Here is a 22140-nt window from a genome sequence, read left to right as displayed (position 1 = left end):
ATCGGAGATCTTCCTCTAGTGTTTCTGCCATTTCTTTAGATATGTGTTCATTTGTTTTCCTGTTGTGTCTGTTATAGAGTGTGGTGTCATCAGCATACATACCCATCTCACAGACAATTTTGTCAGCGAGGTCATTTATGAATATTAGGAATAACAGAGGTCCAAGGATAGACCTCTGAGGCACTCCCGCATTTATATCATATTGTTTAGATGTACAACTGTCAAGGACAACCTGGCTTTTTCTCTTATCCAAGAAGGATCTAATTATGTTATGTATTCTTCCAGTGATGCCGTATGATCTGATTTTCTTGAGAAGACCCTCATGTCATACCCTGTCAAAAGCTTTAGTATGTCTAGAGCTACCGCTCTACCCTTCCCCGCTTTGTCCAGTGACTGGTATATACGTTCTGAGATTACAGTTAGGATGTCTGCTGTGGAACGGGCTTGTCTAAATCCATATTGTTGGTCAGTCAGAAGTTTAGCATCTGTAAGGTGATGAACTAGAGCTTGGTTAATTATGGTCTCAAATATTTTGGCGAAAAGTGGGAAGAGGCTAATGGGGTGATAATTTACTGGGTCAGTTCTTTCGCCAAAATTCTTGAAAACTGGCACTACAGAAGCAGTTTTCCAGCAGGCAGGAAAGCAAGATTCATTAAGGCATTTGTTGTAAAGTTTGGAGAGAACTGGAGCTACTTCGGCGGCGCACTTTTTTAATAGCACAGCCGGGATGAGATCAGGTCCACATGTGTTTGCAGTGTCAAGCTTTCTTATGATAGCATGCACTGAGCAGGAGCGATTTTCAGATCATCTAGTGTGGCGTCTGTCTGCAAAGGAAAGTCAGGGAGGGGGTGGTTAGCAGAGTCCAGTGTGGAAGCAAACCGTCTGGCAAGCAAGTTAGCCTTCTCAGTTGCTGAGCAAACAACCTCGTGATTGTTGGATAGTGGGGGAATTGTTGATTGCCCATTATTTAATACACTGTTTTAGATTTTCCAGAAGTCTCGGGTTCCTAATTTCTGTGCTTCGATGCGTTTTTGGGTGGTTTCAGTAAATTCCCTCTTAGCTGTCGCTATTTCTTTCTTACAGTTATTTCTGGCTTCTATGTACTTCTGTCTGTTTGAACTGGACTTATGTCGGTTAAATCTGCAGTATGCATGCTGCCTTTGCGCTATGGCAGCTGCACAAGTTGAAGTGAACCATTGGGAAGAGTGGGGTTGGCTATAGAATTTATGTGTGGGAACAAGTGCTTCAATTGCCGCTTTGAACCATTCATTGGTCTCATTAGCGCAATGTTCAGCAGGAAGTGAAAAGATATTTTGCCATGGAGCGTCCCTGATGAGATCCCTGATGGCTTCCCAGTCAGCCTTTTTATAATATCCCGATTTTTTGGAGCAATGGCTCTTCAGTTTTGGCTCTAGAGTTTAGGGCGATTTCAACCATTACCACTGCATGACCGGCGTTCCAAGAGGGCTGTGGGCATTCGTTACAGTCATCGGGAACTGTGGTCAGAAACAGGTCTAGAAGCGATGCATGTTCTTGCTGGTCTGGGAAACGGGTTGGAAACCTAACCATCTGTGATAGGGAATGAGATAGAGAAGTTACATGTTGTGGTACCAGCTGCGTCTGTAAGTAGAAAATCCAAGCCAGTTGCTGTGATGGACATTGAAGTCACCAAATACATGAACTTGTGCACTAGTGTTGAGGGAAAGTGCTGTATCTATGCTGTCAGAGACTTTGTTTATTAGGGCACAGTCCTGGGTCGAGGGAGAGCGGTAGAGAAAATAAAAGTAGCAAATGTTATAGAATGTTATAAAACAATAAATAGAATAAGTTTTTTGGTTGTCTTTAAAAGTTCCCAATGGAAGGGAAATAACTCTTACCAGCAGAAGTTTTTTTTTTTTTTTAAATTTTTCCGTATTTTTTTTTTTTTTCAAAATATGGTTTTATTGTAAATAAACACCAAACTTTCCTTAAAAATGAAAAAATAATCCCATAACTCAGTTTAGCGTACGTGTATATGTCATTGTCACACTGAACTCTGCACGCATTTTATAATTGTTATAATTAGTTAACGCTGCCGAACTTATATTAACAACATTGCTGAAATATTTTAAATATAAAATTTATTCTAAGTGAACAGTTTTTTATTCTCATACAATGTTATGTTTTATTACATCGACTTGAGAAAAGGGATATCTTTAGATGCATGGTAAGAGAAATCTTCTGGTATAAGTTGATAAGCTTTTACTTATCACCTAAAAGACCATATGATAGAAGAGTATTCACATCTGACAGTATCCTGTACTTCTATTCGCCCATGCATGGAGTATTGTTGCCATATTTGGGTTGGTGTATCTACCACTAGCCTCTCCCTCTTAGATAGGGCCAAAAAGTCTTCAGTCTAATAGGTCCGACTTCGTCAACTAAATTCCAACCCCTGTCCTATTCCCGCAGTGTTGCATCTTTGTACTTGTTTTACAAGTATTTTAATGGAATGTGCTCTGATGAACTCGTTGCACTTGTGCCCCCTTGATGTACATATCCCCTAACAAACTTGTCTAGCAATAAAATCACACCCCTTCACTGTTAAGGTCCCTAAATGCCAGAAAGTTTTCTACTTTACTAGTTTCTTCCCTTGAACAGCTAGACTTTGGAATTCCCTTCCTGCTACCTACTTCTGATTGACTACTACTGTACTGATATGCAGAAGTTTAAATGTAATGTAAACCAACATCTTGTTAATCTTTCCTAGGCATGGTTCCAAATAGTAGCCCCTTACGTCCAATTGGCGATATGCATTGTTAGGGGCAAACGTGAGTTTAAAAAAAAATTAAAAAATTAGTAGACGTATCCAGTCAGTTTAATAAAACGACTGCCTTGAAAATCAAGATGCAGATTAAAACAAATCAATGTTACGAGGTTTGTAATTATTTTCCAAAATCAAGTGATAGATCCCAACTTGATAGCAGAGGTAACAATATTACTGATAGGAAAAAAAAAAAAAAAAAAGCTGCACATGCGTGGTCCCTCCCCCCTCTGGTGCTGCATGTGAGATGACGCCACAAAAAATAGTGAAGAAATGAATGTGAGAAATGTGAAGGGCCAACGTTGCCTTCACATTTTCGCCAAGTTTGAGAAAAACCTAATAGATAAGGCAAAAGTTATTGGGTAAAAAGTGTTATTTTTTGCAATTTGGGGGCATTTGTGACACCTTTGGAGCTCCTGGGAACACTGAATCTCAGTGAAAATAGACAAACTGTGCAGTTTCATGCCTTAAGACATGTATATTTGAATTCAGCACCATGAAAAACCACTATATAGACATACATATTAAGTTTTTGAGTAATATGAAAAAAAAAAAAAATAGAAAGTGTTTTTTAGCCCTATTCCAGAGGGATGCAAACCAGAATTTTGCCAGAATCATCCATACTGAATTTATATTAAAAACAATGGCCTCCAAATTTTGACCAAGTCTCAGGAAAATCTAATGGATGAATCAAATGCTATAGGGCAAAAAGTGTTTTGGGCCATTTTAGGGCATTTTTTACCTCTCGAGACCCTGGGGCCGCTAAATTCTAGTGTAAATGGATAGTGGTACAGTTTCAGGCCTTAACACATGTATATTTGAGTTGACCACCGTGAAAAACCACTATATAGTCAGACATATCAAGTTTTTGTTGAGAAATATGAAAAAAGAGCTACAAAAAGGGGCGTTTTTAGCACTAAAAATCCCCAGGGACGCGAATCAGAATTTTGCCAGGATCACCCATATTGGATTTATATTAAGAACAATGGGCTCCACATCTTGGCCAAGTTTAATAAGAAAAATCTAATGGATGGATCAAAAGTTATAGGGCAAAACATGTCATTTTTGGCTATTTTGGAGCATTTTTGACCTCTTGAGCCCCTGTGAACGTAACAGGAATTTTTGCAAAAAAAATTTTTTTACTGTGCACATCTGATGAAATGAAATACAATTTGTGACAAAATTTCAGGAAAAACTAATGGACGGTTACCTGGTAATCGTCCGAAATAACAAACGCACAGACGCCACTGAAAACACAGGTCCCTCTCCGATAAATTGGGGGACCAAAAAATCGGTAGAGCATGTTTAAAGAGGATCAGAGTAGAGAGAAGTACAAGTATCGTTTCAAAAGTAAATGCAATGAGAAAGGGAAGAGGGCTACAGTATTAATGTTTGGTACATTTGAAGTCAGGAAGTGGGGGGGGGTAGAAAGAGAAAGGGAAAATGGGAAGGGGAGGAAAAAGTGGTTGTTGATTTTTGTTTTTGCAGAACATAAGTTTTGCAAAAAGATGTAGAAAAACAAAAAACATCAATGTTAGGTGCATTTCATCTCAGGAATCCAATATCTTCATGCAGCCTAATCTGGTAGCACCAGCAAAAAGTTAAAGAGCTATGAAGACGGAAGTGATACCATTAAAACAAGTGAATTTTTGTGCTCTAGAATTTATTCATCTACATAGTTACCACCATTCTGAACGCACTTTTGCCAGGAATTCAATTACACAGTTCTGCTTCTGATGCACATCCATGACAAGGGTTGTTTTCTTAGAGCCTTACCTCATCAATATCTGCAACAGAGCAATGAAACTTTCAGGTCATGAATTCATCAAAATACAATTTGCAATCCCCTCTGATCCAATCAAGCAAAATAAAAATAGGAGGCATAACATGTGGAACATTCCTTGCAGATGTTTTGAACCATTTATCAATGTATGATCAAAAGACTCACCTTTTCCGAGTTGGCCAAAGTAACCATTCCACACCTTTCTTGAAATGGATGACCCATCGCTACCCATTCTCGTTGGATGAGACTCTGAAAGCCATGTATTGTCCGATAATGGGGATCAGACAACAAGTGCACAAGACTTGATATAAGGCAGGCCAGATCACGACAGCCGGCTTCTGTAAAAAAAGACAGAAAAGAAAAATATTCAAAATATTGTGCAACTTTGTAGAACATCCATAAAAACATGTTTAAAATCAAATTGAAAAGTTAAAATACAGAAATTAAAACAAAAAACTGCAAAGAAAACGGGGTTCTGGTCCAGATTTCTACTCATTAAAAACAAAAATAAAGAAACACTGTATTATGTATGCATGATAAAATCAACATATCATGTTCCAAAAATCACATAAATTAATAAAGTAGCTTTATTTTTACAAAGAAAATCATTTTTAACGGCTAAATGGGAATTCCTGGACATTGTTATAACATGAATCGATTTTTTTTCAAAATGGCAGGAAAGACAGTCACTTCTCTGATACACATAAAATTTGATTTGGGTGATAAATTTAAGTTTGACTCTTGAAAACACTCTAAATGTCATTTATGAACTTCTTTTCCGAAAAATAAAAACAATTTTGACATCTTAAATATAAAAACAAAACTTTATTTTCATTAAAACTTGAAATATCTTTTTTATCAATTTTTGAGATGAGGATTGATTGTATTACTTGGATTCTTTAGACTATTGTTCTCAGCTTCAGTTTTATTTGCACAACATTTCGGTCAATGTAACCTACGACTTTCTTTGGGTATACCTTGCAAATTCTGAATTTGCACAGAATTTTGAATGGAACCATGATCGTTTCACCAGCCATGACTAGGTAGAAGTCCTAAATTCACAATTGTATTTTTGAGTGTTTATTGCACTGACGAGCAAACTTTCAACCTCCAGAAGAGTAACTTACTGAATTTTCCAAGTACTTGGCAAAATAATAATTTTACCAAATAATACTTGTGTCGTGTAGCAGGGGACTCAGAACAGATGATGATGAGGGAAGACATAACAGTTCTTTGTACATCATGACGACTATGATGATAAACACGGAGGGAGACATATTAATATGGACTTGGAGATATGATGCAGCAGTTCTTAACACAGAGGAGGGGAGATACATTATTGATGATGGTGAAGAGGATACATAAAACTTGGAAGTTCGTTTATAGATGAATATACAAAACACATCTCTTCGGTTGTAAAGACGACACAAAGACAACACAGTTACAAAATTATTGATTTCTTTTATTCCTCAACCGGCCGATTGGTGATGTTAGGAATTCAAGCCTTTTTGACTACATGGTCTACTTTTCTCCCTTCGTCTCTAAGGGGCCCACTCTCCAACTGACTATCACCGTGTGTGATCTTCGATTATCTGATCCTAATCCGACTGCCTAACTTCGAATCCTCGATTCCTATACCGAGAAATTTCCTTTTTTTATGACGTCAGAAGTGTGGTTCCCAACGTGCCTACTTTCACATGGATTTACATATGTCTGTCCAACACACTTTTGGCAAACAAAGAATCCTCAATTCTAATTGTTTAATATCTAACCCATTTTTAAACAATATTTTTTAACTCGCATTGTCCATTCTTTTAACTGACATATTTAATATCCAGTTATTCTAAAAGAATGGACAATCGCTTTTTTTCGACATAAATAATATTTAGCTATTTCGAAAAGAATTAACATTACTCGAATTTCAATTATCAACTTGCCTACAGGGTTCGATTCTGGCCTTTTCCTAATATCATTTTCACTTATCTACTCTGTCTTTTTACTTACATGAGAAGGGGACAGCCCTTTCATGTAACACTTGGTAAAATAATTTTTCCAAATACTTAGTAAAATAATTTTTTCAAGTACTTGGTAAAATCCCCCCTCCCCATGGATTAAACGAAAGGTTTTGTTTGAAATTCTGTGCAGAAAGCCAAATCTGACAAAAAGATTCCAAAGTTCAACAAGATACACCTGAAGAAGGTCGGAGATTAAATCAACCGAAACGTTGTGAAAATGCTTATTAAGATGAGGACAGTAGTCTTAAGAATCAAAAGACGGATTACTTTTCTACACGATTCAAAAATTTGAAAACGATTGTTGGAATCAGATTCAATGTAGTTATCGAGGATTGTTATCTTAAAATGTATAAAAAGTTTATTTCATCACATTAATATTTTTTTTTTAGAAAGTAGGGAGGAGTCTAAAATCTTACCTTTAATTATCACAGATATTTTCTGGTCAATCATCAATTTGGTTATTCGACTGGAGATTTTAAGACAACGTTGAACACAGTTCAGCCATTTTGTCTCTTCTAAACTCGACAACCAAATATTGTCTTTACTCCAAAAATCTTTTATTAAATCTGTAAAAAAAAAAAAGGGGGGGGGGTTTCATTCAAGGTAAGAAAAATAAATTACATAATGATTTAATTATAAAGTAATTAACAAAGAAGTACAAGAGTTGTCTCCCCTGTGTTTCTCGATTTTACTAAAAATGTACAACTAAAAATTATGTACGATCAATGTACGACTAATTGCGGCTGCTGCTGATTAAAGCAACTTCGACACAGGCAATTGACTGCGTCAGTCAGCGTAAAATATCATAAAACAATATTGTAATAAACAATAAAACGAATTTAATCAGAAGTTTCAAGAGATTATTTTTGGTAAATATCTGTAAGTCCATACCTAAAAAGATATTTTGCTAAAGAAAACTCCCAATTTTTTATTAAATATTCCCTCTTACACGGGCGATCTACTAAACCCGTTAGCGCAAAAAATGTTTTAAAAATAAACAATAAAACGACTTTAGTCAGTCACGATTATTTTTGGCAAATTAAATTTCATAAATGACTTTTTTCTTTAAAATTGGAATTTTGGGTACGTGTACAGTTTAATCAAGGTATTAAAAAATGAAAATATCGAGAGAAAAAAAAAAAGGTTATATTGTACGTATTAGTTTTAAACTAAAAGATCTCCGAAAAAAAATTTAATTTAATTTGATCGAGTGGTTTCTTTTTTTTTATAGCAGAAAAACACGTTCTTATAAGACTGCGTTGAAATCAGCCATTAATTCGTTAAACACGCATGGGGAGATAACTTCAGTTAAAGTGCCGACACTCCCTCCCCATCTTTAATACTAGCTTTTCTTCCTAAAAATCGAACCTTTTGCTTGGTATCATAAATTGTTTTTTCGTTGTGAAAAAAAAATTTTTTTTAAATAAAAACCACTTGATGAAATTAAGTGAATTTTTTTCAGATAACTTCATTCCATAACAGATACATACAATATAACCTTTTTTTTTTATATTTCCATTTTTTAATGTCTTATGACGTAAAGAAAATAGTATTTTGTGATATAACAGAAACATTTCTATGAAAGCATATTAAAATGAAAAAAGAATATAGACAGATTTCTAGGAGTCGTTCTGTTTATTATAATTGTTTATTTTGAAAAAAAAGGAAGAAAAAAACTTACAGCCATTGAATTATAAATGGTTTGCCATACTTATAGGTAAATGTGCACTGAACAGATACCATAATACTTAAAGTTAAATTCAAATTTTGATTTATCTTTATTTAAACGCAAAAAAACAAAAAAAAACAATTGGGACGCTGAAAACATACACAGTAAAACAATACATTTTATTATCGCATTGATTATTAATTTGTAATGCAAATTTTAAAAAATATATTTTCGGGATTATTTATTTATGTTGGTAGTGTAGAAGAAAATGTATGAATGTTTTTTAAGAAAGGTATATTAAAAAATGGAGAATAAATGAAAAAAAAAAAAAAAGGGAAGGCTGTGAGTAAATCGCCGTTGTAAAATGCTTTTATGGTTGTTAACAGGTTGAAGTAGATTTATTTGTAAGAAAATTGCGTTAAAATAACTTAAACAAATACGGAAATGAACAATGTAAAAAAAATGCAGAAAGTATTGTTTATTTGGATAATTTAAATGCAAAAAAAAAATAATTGGGACACTGAAAACGTACACAGTAAAACAATACGTTTTATTGTCGTGTTGATTATTCATTTATGTACGCATGCACAACCGGAAGTCGTAAACCGGATGTTGGGTTACAACACCCGTTACAAGGTCATTTGAGTTTTATAATTATATAGATTTACTTTCTGCCTTAAGGGAGAATATTTTTTTAAATAATTTATTTTTTGTAAATACTTTTTAACTGAATCTAAAAATCTATTTGCAAAAAAAACAAAAAACATCTCAACTGAGAATTGTGAGTAAATTCATTTTATTGTTTATTTTAATAATACCACAGATTTTGTACAATATTTTGCGTAGATAAACCCAGTAGTTCATTCGTGTCGAAGTTGCTTTGATAGCTTCGACTTTTCTGATGCGCAATTTCATTCTTTTGACCGAGCAGATGTTTTTCTCCTCATGTCCGCTTGCGCATACTTCCTAATTTGCATATGTGCTTTTTTTTTCAGCTACAACTGCTACTATCTTTGCAAACCAGCTATATTACAGCTCCTGCTGATATTTTCATGCACTCTCATACACACTGTTACACTTTAAAGCAAAAATATTTTTATTTTGAACAAATTTAATTAAATTAGAAAAAAAAGTAAATTTGCATGAAAATCCATGAAGTAAATCTATATGAAAATTAGAGAAGCAAAGCGTTTGCCTAAAGCAGAGACCTTTGATTTTCAACACATACTTATCTATAATATAAATCTCAACTGTATGTTTAAATATATGTAGTATGTTTGTTTGTATGTCTGCCTAAAACTTTCGATTTGATTTGGCAGAGTAACAGAAATTTTATCGTTACGTTCAATAAATTTTATGCCGTTGCACGAGACTAAGAGTTCTAAAAGAAATTTAATTAAAAAATAAGAGACCAAGGTAAACTGGTATAAAATTTTATCAAAAAGAAAAATAGAAAAGGAAATGTATAGTTCGACTGGGCTGCCAAATCACGTGAATGATACTACATGTCTTAGTATTCCTACCCTGAATGTTTTTTTTACACCGGTCTTACTAAGATTTATGTAAAGCCATTTTTTTTCTTCTTAAACCCAAAGTTTAGTTGTTTCTTTAAATATTTCTCTATACGTAATTATTGCTAATTATTTTATCCAAATTCTATAAAAACCATGTTCACCTGACTGTGGCTATTTTATCTTTCTATTTTCATTTCAATGCTCGGGACATCTGGTCACACCATGGGGACCTAAGACGTCACATTTTTTTTTAATCTTTTTTTTCTCCTTCGCGTTACTGGTTCAAGCCTGCCTGCCTACTATCATTTTTTTTTTTTTTTTTTTAAAACCTCCCTCCACCTGGGCTGCCTACTGTTGTTTTGATACCTCCACCCCGCTACTACTACTTTTTTTTTCGGGGTTCCTTACTACACCACCGACACACACCCGGGCAACGATGGCACCCCCCACTAGTGAAAAAGGTAAAAAAAAAAAGGAAAACTGGTTTATATATAAAATTTACCCGTCATGCAAAGTTCACGAAGCTTCTCTCCACTTGTGCTGATTTCCTTCAGAGAAGGGCAAAACTGACTTAACTCACAAATCTCAACATTCGTCTTGGTCGTCATTTTCACGGATTCAACAAATCTGAAAGATACCAAAAAAATAAAAAACTTACGCAAGAATGTTTTGGTCAACAGAAAATCTCAACACCAGATATTCTCAAGAAGACATTTTAGAGGACGTACAGACTGGCTCGGAGCTGTACTTTAAGGTTAAGTCTTGGTTTTAAAACTTTCTCAATAGCATTTCAAGGAGATCTAATCTTTGTTCTAAATTTGAGAGTAAAACAGATCCAGTCTCTTTTTCTTCTCTGCACTTTCTCTCTCAGACGCGATGTTGCTAGTCTCTAAGTGCTATTATAGCACGTGTTCTTCCGAATTGTTTCATTTATTCTTTGCTTCTTTTGATTTCAACTCATCTGACTGGTTGGTCTAGTGGTCTTCATCAGTTTGCTGTTCAGACACCTCATCATAATTTTCTTAATCCAGGAGCTTCTTTCCAAGAAATGTCGGCTTGTAAAACTCTCCGTGCTGACTGTTTTCCTCCTAATTATAACCTTAATAAAGCTATATTCATTAGGCAATAAGGCTTTTAAATATTTCATCATAAAGAAATGGTTAAACATACATATGTACATATTCCCGACAAACTTGCTTAGCAACAAAATCTCACCCCTTCACTGTTGAGGTCTCTAAATGCCAGAAAGGTTTCTATTTTAATAGTTTCTTCTCTCAAATAGCTAGAATTTGGAATTCCCTTTCTGCTATCTGCTTCTCTGACTGTACTGGTATCCAGAAGCTTAAATGATGTAACGTAAGCCAACATCTTGTTAATCTTTCATGTTATATATTCGTTATCATCGAGGTTATCCTTGACGGGCACTTTTTACGTTTGGTGTATAACATCAAAATGTATTCGTGTGATTGTCTCTAATATAAATGGTTGTGTGTTTGATTATCATAAAGGGAATCGTGTGTGTGACATGTAATTTCTGAACCTACCTCTGCTTCTTCAAAACGGACCATCTGGAAATTTCTCATCCTGGAGGGAGACTTGATACCTGTTTGACGAAGATTTATCACTCCAAGACGATGAAATGGTTTTATAGTTTTTATTTCACTTTCCCCAGAGGTCCTGCAGAAGTGGAAGTGAAATCGGCTTGTGTGGGTTCTTCTTCACACACGTCAGCGTTCGTCTCCCCCCTCCCCAGTTAAGAGGGGGAGACCACGGAAAAACGTCCGTCTTCTTCAAAGCTCAAATCAAATCTCACAGATCTAGCCAACCTGCCTGACCACGTCACATATACGTAATCTGGTCAGCTGACCTTTGGTTCTGGTAAACGTGTCTACCTCCACGTTTACTCACCTCGCTCTCTCTCTCTCTCTCCCTCTCTCTCTCTGTAACATTCGTAGACACGGTCCCAAATAGTATGCCCTTACGTTCAAGTGGCAATATGTCGTTTGGAGTGAAGATGATTTAAAAAAAAAAAAAAAAAAAAGAAGCATTTACAGATATAAAATAAGGTTTTGAGCTGACGATTGTTGATTTGGATTATTTGAATTACTTTTTTCGTCTGGGATATTATTCTCACAATGTTTTGACGAATGTAATTTCCAACGTTTTTTAGCTCATAAAGAATTTTGAAATGAACCCATTATTTAATCTATTTAGGTATATTATTCTCGTTCTTTCAGCCATGACCAGGTGAAAAACTTGAGTAACTTTTATTATATTCTTAGTACTGCCTATACTGAGGATTGAACCACCAACATTCAAAAAACTTTAACTGGAAAAATCCATCATGGCAGATTATATAAAGGGCTCAATTCGAAATTTTAAATAAAAGAACTGATCATTTGTATTGATCAGACTATTGTTCTCATCTTGAGTGTTATTTGTGTAATGTTTCGGTCGAAATGGCCTTCAACCGTGCTCAGACATGTTGGTTGTTGTTTGGAAAAAAAAAAAAAAAAAAAAAAAAAAATTACTGGCTCCATTATATTTTCCTATTCTGTGAGTTAGTCTCTATTTTATGATTATAGTTTCAAAGGGGAGGCAACTCCCTTTCATCGCCGAAATTTTAAGAGTGTACAATGTTTGTTTTTTCCTCAATTAGAGACTCACAAAATGCTACTAAAATCTAGGTTTGGTCTGTTTAGTAATTTTTCTTTTTTTTTTTTTTTTTAGCATATCTGCAGCCTCCTTGAGTTGTCTGACTCTCCATCCTGCATCTCTCTGCCAACCAATTTTTTCACAATTTTTTTTTTTTTTTTACAAGGAGGTCACCACTTATCAAGGCCTGGAAGCCACTCAGGGATAAGGGTTATTGCATGTACAGTACGTTGTACGTTAGTGTTCAGATTTCATAAAGTGTCTACTTAAGGGGGCGGTTCATCAGGAATTTGTTTACGTTGGATTTGAAGACATCCAAGTTGGGAAACAGGCAGACGGAAAAGAGTTCCACTGGCGTGCTGTTCTAAGAAAGAAGCTGTGTTCATGGAATCTACGTTTTGATCCAGGGATTTAGAGAGTGGGGAAAATTTTTGACAGTGGCTTCAGCTAGAGGGGTGTTTTTCGTAAAAGATTGGTGAGAGGGGACCAGAGATTGGAGCTCAGATGAGCACTTGCCATGGAAATAACGGTAAAACAAGGATAGGCTCGCAACGTCTCTTCTGTGGGAGAGAGGTTGCAGGGTAGAGAAAAGGGCATCCCCCACTAAGCCACAAAGTCTATTTTGTACTCTGTCAAGGCAGGATAGGCTATTTTTAGCAGCTCCTGCCCAGATATGGCAGCAGTATTCCATCCTTGGACGTACTTGGCTTTTATATAGATAGAAAATTGCATCAGTAGTGAGATATCTTCTGGAGCGATAGAAGGATCCCACCATCTTTCCTTGGCAACAGACTTGATGTACGTGTTCCATTTCATATCAGGAGTAAAAGTCAAACCCAGAAGCTTGTCAAAACATTGAGCTTCTCCTAGGCGAGAGCCATCCATTACAATTGATACCAGATGGGGATCAGAGCGTTGATGGTGTAAAGATAGAAGCTTGGTTTTAGATGCATTGAAGGTAACCAGCCACGTCTTCCCCCACTGAACTACACGCTCGAGATCAGAGGAGAGAGAATCAGAGAGAACTTTATCATTTACAGCCTTTGATGTGTTGCCGTTGATGGTCGTGTCATCAGCATAGATGTCAACGAATGATTTAAGTATGTGTTTAGGGAGATCATTGATGTAGATCAGGAAGAGAGTTGGGCCCAGGATGGACCACTGAGGGACTCCAGCATTAATACTGCAGGCCTCTGATTTTTGTCCATCAACCACTACTTTTATGAGCATATTAGAGAGAAATGATTTAATAATTGAGAAAACATTTCCAGTTATACCGTAGCTGGAAACCTTGTGAAGTAGGCCTTTATGCCATACCTTGTCGAAGGCCTTTGATATGTCAAGAGCAATTGCCCTAGAAAGGTAGCCTTTGTCAAGAGATTCGCTAATCCTATGAGATATAACCATTAGCACATCTGCGGTAGATCTTGCAGAGCGGAAACCATATTGCATGTCACTAAGGAGGTTATTTCTGCTGAGGTGGTTGACTATTTCTCTATTTAGTATGGATTCCAGCAACTTACTCATGACACACAGGAGACTTATAGGACTGTACTGAGAGGGAGAGGACTTATCACCTGAGTTCTTAAATACAGGGCATACTGATGAGGTTTTCCAGGGTGTTGGAAAGCACTTCTCCTTAAGGCAACGCTTAAACAGTTTTGTAAGTATGGGAGCTAGTTCTGGTTGAAGCTTTTTTTTACACTATAATTGGGATGCCGTCAGGGTCAGTTGCTTTACTGGAATCAAGGTTCTTGATTAGCTTGGCGACCTCACGCACAGATATTTGTATATTACCTAGCATGTTTTGTGTTATAGGAGGAAATATGGGGAGCTGATGGCCTTCGTCGCATAGGGTAGAATTAGCTGCAAAGTTCTTTGCAAATAGTTTGGCCTTGTCTGATGTTGACGAGATGACCTCTGGTTCATTGATAATGGTTGGAATAGAACGCACACTTCTGTTCAGGATCCTATTTGTTATTTGCCAAAACTGGTGGGATCCAAGCCGCTGATCAGCTACCTTGGATTTAACAGACTGGGCATATAGCTCTCTTGCATTTTTTATTACTCTTTTACAGTGGTTGCTGGCAGTCCTGAAAGCAGCTTTAGTCTCAGTGCATCTATTACGTTGGTAGCTATGGAAAAAGTGATTTCTGTGCACAATGGCAGCAGCACATTCTGGGGAAAACCATGGCTGGCTGTTAGGTTTTTGTTGGAATTTTTTAGATAGTATGAATCAGTCTATGCCTACAATTAACCATTCGGTCAAATCTGATACTATATAGGACACATCCTTTTTAAACATGGAATGCAGCAGTAGATCAGATATGAATGTACGGAAGCTATCCCAGTCAGCCATGGAGTATCGGTATACAGTACGGTGGAGGGGTACGTCTGGGAACTTATTACATTTCATTTTTATCTTAACTGATACAATGGAGTGGTCGGAGGATCCTAGAGGAGAAAGAACAGTGCATGAACATAGCTCAGGGGAGGTTGAGAGAAAAAGGTCTAGAAGGCTTGCAAACTGACCGGTAGTATCTGGCACTCGGATGGGCTCGCAAACAATCTGAGTGAGGTCATAGGCAATGGCAAAGTCATGACAGAACCTCCCCTCGTCATCTGTCTTATTTGAGTGAGTCAGCCATTCCACGTTATGGACATTGAAGTCACCACAAATGTGAATGTTAGCCGAGGGATGTGCAGACAGGATGCGGTCTATTATCTCAGATATACTCTTAAAGATAGTAACTCCGCTGTTGTGGGGGCGGTAGAGGGCAAATACAAATGCAGTGGTGTAAGCTAGTGCAACCCGGAAGCACATATAAGGTAAATTAGGGTCTTCTCTGGAGATATCCCTGCCACACGGGAAGCCATCTTTAATGTAGGCACATATTCCATGCCCATGGCGATCTTGGAGGTCAGATTTCGATGTTAAGTTAGAGTATCCATTAATTATGAATTCATCTAGGGAAGTGGTCGGCCAGTTTCGCTTAGAAAGAATATGTTCGGTTTCGTCTCCTGTAATCGGGTTTCAACTTCTGGAAGGTTGGAATGTAGACCCCTGATGTTGGAGAAGGAGACAAGGTAGTAGGGGTCTATGTTGGAAGATGGGGTTCTAGGTTTATTCGAGTTTTTGTTTTTGAGATGTTTTATGTTGAGGTTTTGGAGTTTGTGGAACAGGTCAGCATACTTGGTTTGAGCAAGAATGAGAGGCAACAACAGAGAAAAGAGACTATTTCACAGAATACAAAAATATCAACAGAGTAACTTTTCTAAACAATAACCAACATGCCTGAGGACAGTCAAAGGACAATCTGACCAAAACGTTATACAAATAACACTCAAGATGAGAACAATAATCCTGTCAATACAAGTAATATAAACAATCAGTCCTCATCTAAAAAATTCGGAACGTTAAAAACTTACATTTTGAAGTTCGTAATCTTCAAAAAAGTTTAAGTACTAATGTTAAAGAAAGCCGCAAAGTGGATTTTCATATGAAATGTATAACTATGAAATGTATAACTATGAAATGTATAACTATGAAATGTATAACTATGAAATGTATAACTATGAAATGTATAACTATGAAATGTATAACTATGAAATGTATAACTATGAAATGTATAACTATGAAATGTATAACTATGAAATGTATAACTATGAAATGTATAACTATGAAATGTATAACTATGAAATGTATAACTATGAAATGTATAACTATGAAATGTATAACTATGAAATGTATAACTATGAAATGTATAACTATGAAATGTATAACTATGAAATGTATAACTATGAAATGTATAACTATGAAATGTATAACTATGAAATGTATAACTATGAAATGTATAACTATGAAATGTATAACTATGAAATGTATAACTATGAAATGTATAACTATGAAATGTATAACTATGAAATGTATAACTATGAAATGTATAACTATGAAATGTATAACTATGAAATGTATAACTATGAAATGTATAACTATGAAATGTATAACTATGAAATGTATAACTATGAAATGTATAACTATGAAATGTATAACTATGAAATGTATAACTATGAAATGTATAACTATGACATAGAATGAAGAAAAACAAAGAAAATAAACATTGTTTTAACTTTTGTTCAGTTTAAAGAGCACAATTCTATTAAAATTCCATGAAAGAATAAAAGGTCACTTTATCTCCTCGTCACAAAGTTAAGCACAAGGTCATATGTGGTTTTGAAAAGCCAACACAATAGGATTTGCAGAATCTGGCCTCCAAAAAATGCCTGAGCCGCCCCTTCAATAAACCCCTGATTGAATAAATAAGTGTACACATATCTCAGTTAAGGATAACCGAAGAAAGGGCTAAAGAAAACTTGGAGTGGCTCTGTCAAAAATTACCTTGAGCAATGGCACGCCAAAATCAATGTAAATGATAAAATTTCATAAGGAAAATCCCTTTCCATCGTCATGGTCAATGTGCAACGCGCATATGACAAGGCAATCTATCCAGGTCTGTCCATTGGCAACTATGCACCATATTTCAGCGATTCACAATTCTATTATTGCATAACGAAGACATGCGGTTTGACCACATCTTCGAAGTTCACTTTGACTGTTGTGCGCCAGGTCTTTAGTTGACCACCATTCTTCTTGTGCTATCCCATAGCGGTGTTAGTGCTATTGCCATGTGAATTAGATCAGTTGGTGACAAAGTGTGTGCCCCAACCATCAGAGCCTCCTTATAAGTACTTCCTCAAGTCTACAAATGAATCTGCAACACTCATGATTCAACATAAATGATAAAATTTCAAAAATAAAATCACTTTGCATCAGCATGGCCAAAGTGTAACATGCATTTGATGCGGAAAAGTTAATCGATAAAGAAAATTCTTTAGAGAGAAAATACTGCTGATACTTTGATATGATAAATGTCTTACCTGTTTTCAAACGTGGTAAACAAAGAGTTCATGCCTGGTTTAAGGCAGGACATGCGAACTAATGACGTCCCTGCACAAGACGTGTAACACCAACACTGTTGGAAGTGAAAACAGAAAAAATATTATAATACATTAAGATGAAATAAAACATGCTGCAATAAATTTTAGTAGACACAAAAGAACGTACAAAGTAATTGAGGAAGCGGATGGGGTAAAATATAAAAAGATTTGGATGTGAATAAATAAACAAATTCTAATTAATTCTGGTTAAAGCAGTTTAGTATCATACCCGGAACCAATAAAAAAAAAAAAAAAGCTTCTTTTTATGGAAGTGTCAGCTTTAGTACTGTGTTACTTTATCGCAGAATATTGTGCAGCAGCATGGGCCCGTTCCACTCATGCTGCAAAGGTTGACAGAGCTGAACAAGACATGCAGGATAATTACTGGTAACCTGAAATCGACAAACCTGCCATCTCTTTACAGGTCATCTGGAATCGCTCCACCAGATTTGTTGAGATGCAACAACAAAGGCAGAGTGCGACAACACAACCACAATTCTTTACACCGACATCCAGAGGTGCCACAAAGATTACCACTGTTACAGGCAGGCCTCTGACAAACAACACCAGCATCCTTTTACCTACATCGGTGGATGAGTTTGCAAAAAAAAAAAAAAAAAAAAAAAAAAAAAAAAAAAAAAAAAAAAACACTTCCAGCACGAAAAGATCTCCCGACATACTCTGAACTCACTGGGAAAGAGTATGTAACACTCAACCAGGCCTAAGCGAATATGGCGAAAACATGGGAACATCCTACACACGTGGGATTATATACAGGAAACAAAAAAAAAAAGTATGAAACTATAATAAAAATTTATATGGATAAATAATCACTTGTTAACTATTTTGCACTTTGACAAATGGATTGTTAACTATGCTACACTTTAAACTAACAATTTCTGGGATCAAATTCAACACACTGTTATCAAACCTCACTATTCCAAATTCAATGCATTGCTGTCAAAGTGCGTTACTCCAAAATATGATATACTGCTGCCAAAGTGCGTTACTCCAAAATATGACATACTGCTGCCAAAGTGCGTTACTCCAAAATATGACATACTGCTGCCAAAACTCACTACTTCAAAATATGACATAGCTCACTACTTGCTACTCCAAATCAACTCAGTCTCTGAAAATCAGGCTTTTTATCCAAACTGGCAGCATCTCATTTGCATATGAGGTAACGAAAAATCTAATTACTTCACAAGATCAGTCATTTTTTTTCTTTATATTTTTTATCTGCCACCAAAACTTCCATTTTCGAACCAAATATTCAAAAAGGAATTAGCGTTATAAGAACCATGCTATCATTGGAATCATCCAGACGATTTACAGAAAACGTAGGAAAGTGCTGAAATGCTGAGTGCCTTAACCTTAATAAAAAGTCATAAAGAAAACATTTGCTATCATTAGTAAAAAAAAAAAAAAAAATCAAATATTTATCTTGATTTGAACAAAAGCATAAAAACATCAAAAAATTTTGTTATTCAATATTTATTCATGAATGTTTTCATTCTAGATTTGAATTTAAATTTTCTTAAAGTTTCGTAAAAAAATTGTCCAATAATTATTCCAAAAATTCTTTTTTCATTTTTCAATTCATTTTTCATTGAATTAGCTTCATACTGACAGAAATATTTTTCATTTAAAAAATCGGCAAATGTTTGTACATAAAAAGAAATCAAAAAAATTTTATTCAGTATCTTCCAGCGTTTTCTGTAAACAGCCTGATGAATCCAACAATATCACAGTCCGTTATACTGCAGAAGGACCTATATTAGTTATAAACTGAAAGTATGCACAAGATTGTGATATTGTGGTGATTAGCTAGTATTAATTCCTATATGTGTTGAACAGATACCATAATACTTAGTTTGCTGCACCTCATCATAAAAGTCCATACATAATTTCAGTCAGATCGGCTTAGTGGTTTCAGAGAAAAATTTAAATGAACAGATAGACTAAGAGGAATGTATGCAAATGATACAATTAAATTAAAAACTATTAACCATTATTTATTAAAAATAAATCAAATTATTAATTATAAATTATTTATTAAAATATTTGTTACCATAATCATGAAACATATCAATTAGAAAAAATATTGTTAGACTATAGGGACCTGTGGAAATTCCACAGCAGATTCTTTCATACGTAATGTATTAATGTTGGCATTCTGTGAATGTTAAATGCAAATGGAGATGCCCAGGTTTACTTCATAAGATCTCTAGCTATGGTATTGCTGGAAATGTCTTCTCAATTATTAAATCATTTCTTTCTGATAGGTTCATAAGAGTAGTAGTTGAGGGGCAAAAATCAGAAGCTGACAGTATTAATGCCGGTGTCCCTCAGGGGTCCATCCTGGGCCCAACTCTTTTCCTGATCTACATTAATGATCTTCCAAATCACATCCTTACATCATTTGTAGACATTTATGCTGACGACACTACCATTTATGGTAGCACATCTAAGACAGTAAACGACCAAGTTCTCTCCAATTCTCTCTCCTCTGATCTTGAGCACGTAGTACAATGGGGTAAGGAGTGGCTGGTTACTTTTAATGCATCTAAAACCAAGCTTCTCTCTTTACATCATCAACATTCTTGATCCACATCTGGCATCAATTGAAATGAATGGCTCTCGTCTTCAGGAGGCCTCAAGTTTTGACAAGCTTCTTGGTTTGACCATTACTCCTGATCTTAAATGGAACACGTACATCAAATCTGTTGCCAAGGCCGCTGGAAAAATGGTGGGATCTTTCTATCGATCCGGTAGATATCTCACTGCTGATGCTATTCTCTATCTATATAAGAGCCAGGTACGTCCAAGGATGGAATACTGTTGCCACATCTGGGCAGGAGCTGCTAGAAAGGACTTGGCCTGCCTTGATAGAGTTCAAAATAGACTTTGTAGCCTCGTAGGAGATGTCCTTTTCTCTTCCTTGCAACCTCTATCTCACAGAAGAGATGTTGCGAGTTTGTCTCTGATGTATCGTTATTTTCATGGAAAGTGTTCGACTGAGCTTCAATCTATGGTCTCCCCTCGCCAAACTTTCACAAGAAACACTCGTCTAGCTGTAAACACTATCAATAATTCCCCCCACTCTTTATCTGTGCCTAAACCTAAACGTAGATTCCATGAACAAAGCTTCTTTCTTAGAACTGCACGCCTGTGGAATTGTCTTCCGTTTTCCTGCTTTCCGGCTGACTACAATATGGTTGTCTTCAAGTCTAACGTAAATAAGTTCTTGATGAGCCGTTCCATATAAGTTATCAAATTTACCAAATTTTCATTACTAATGATTACTATATTGTCCAATTTCTACTGTACACTCTTTAACCCTTATCCTTGAGTGGCCTCTTGGCCTTGATAATGTGGTGATGCCTATGTAAAAAAAAAAAAAAAAAAAAAAAGCTCTTTTGTTAAAACTGCAAAAGTATTTATCTAAGCTAGCAGGGACGCCCAGCGTAGCCCAATTGTAAAATATGCTTAAATATGATATTTTAATTTATGCAGATTTCATATATATTATTATAAAGTCAATTTTCTATTGATTTTTATATATTATAAAGTTGTGATTTCAAAAATAAAAAAATAAATTATCCAAATGACTTGGGTGCATCAGCTTTAATCGAAACCAAAACTTAAGAAAAAGAAAAAAAAAAAAAGAAAAAAAAAAAAATATATATATATATATATATATATACATACACACACACACAGAGTAGGGAAAAGTATTCGATACATGTTGGAAAATTTTATTTTTCATTTTAATTGTATAATTGTATTGGGATGGTAAAAGTAACATCCCAATGAACGCATTGACGATGATATGTACAAATTTTAGAAAGGCGAACCATTACAAGATACATCTGCCTTGCTTAAAAATGCTAAGTTTATTTTGATGTCTTTAGTTAAAAACCCACCATCCAATATTTTTGCTGATGAGGAGACTTTGTTTTCAAAACTATGATAAAATTATTGTTCAAGACTTATTGTCTATCACAATAAAAACATTGTTTCCGAAACGATCGTACAATTTATTGATTTTGTTTGTCTTCCTTATGAAATCATATATATATATAGTGTATATTTAGGCAGCATTTTCTCATTTAGACAAATATTATTGAATAGCACGGAGTTATTCTGTTTTACAATTTTCCTTTTTATCTTCTCCAATCTCCGAATAGTCCTTTTTGTGTTCTTGTCGAAATTGTATATGTTATAAAACGAATATAATAAGGAATCTTATACATCATGCAAAGGTGATTTCCTGAATTAAAAACTATAAAACAAGTGTTAGTAAATAATCATTTCCCTAACTCTCTTATAAATAAAGAAATAAAACTAGCCATTAGTAATTTAAATCAAATTAGTAATATTCAAGAAAATTATCAACCTGTTAATATATATTACCGTAACCAGTTACACAAGAACTCAAAAATCGATGAGAGTATTCTTAAAAATATAATCCGTAAATATGTGGCTCCCAAAAATAATAAAAATATAAAATTTATTATATATAATAAAAAAATACAGACAACAAGCCTTGTAATGAAAAACATTTTGGAAACAAATGACCTGTTGGAAAGGACCAATGTAGTTTACAAATTTAGCTGCCCAATAGGAGAGTGTATCTCCAATATTAGTAGCTACGTTGGTTCAACAACTAACACATTGTCGCGAAGATTGACTCTCCA

At 35.2% G+C, this 22140-nt stretch overlaps 1 protein-coding gene across 4 annotated transcripts in view; it reads right to left on the bottom strand.

Moving 5' to 3' along the window:
* LOC145276696 (myotubularin-related protein 10-B-like) overlaps positions 1-22140 on the bottom strand; it is a 175098-nt gene that overhangs the window by 4350 nt on the left and 148608 nt on the right. For all 4 annotated transcript variants that reach the window (XM_080127884.1, XM_080127886.1, XM_080127885.1 and 1 more), the window contains 4 exons: positions 17378-17472; positions 10287-10411; positions 7018-7167; positions 4752-4924 (listed from right to left, as the gene is read on the bottom strand). In XM_080127884.1, coding sequence (XP_079984010.1) covers positions 4752-4924; positions 7018-7167; positions 10287-10411; positions 17378-17472 — 543 coding nt within the window. The remainder of the gene's footprint in view (positions 1-4751; positions 4925-7017; positions 7168-10286; positions 10412-17377; positions 17473-22140) is intronic.

This window comes from Euprymna scolopes, chromosome 5 (genome assembly GCF_053919585.1).
Source record: "Euprymna scolopes isolate OS-2025 chromosome 5, ASM5391958v1, whole genome shotgun sequence".
NCBI lineage: Eukaryota > Metazoa > Mollusca > Cephalopoda > Sepiida > Sepiolidae > Euprymna > Euprymna scolopes.
This window is presented reverse-complemented; position numbering and strand designations above follow the sequence as displayed.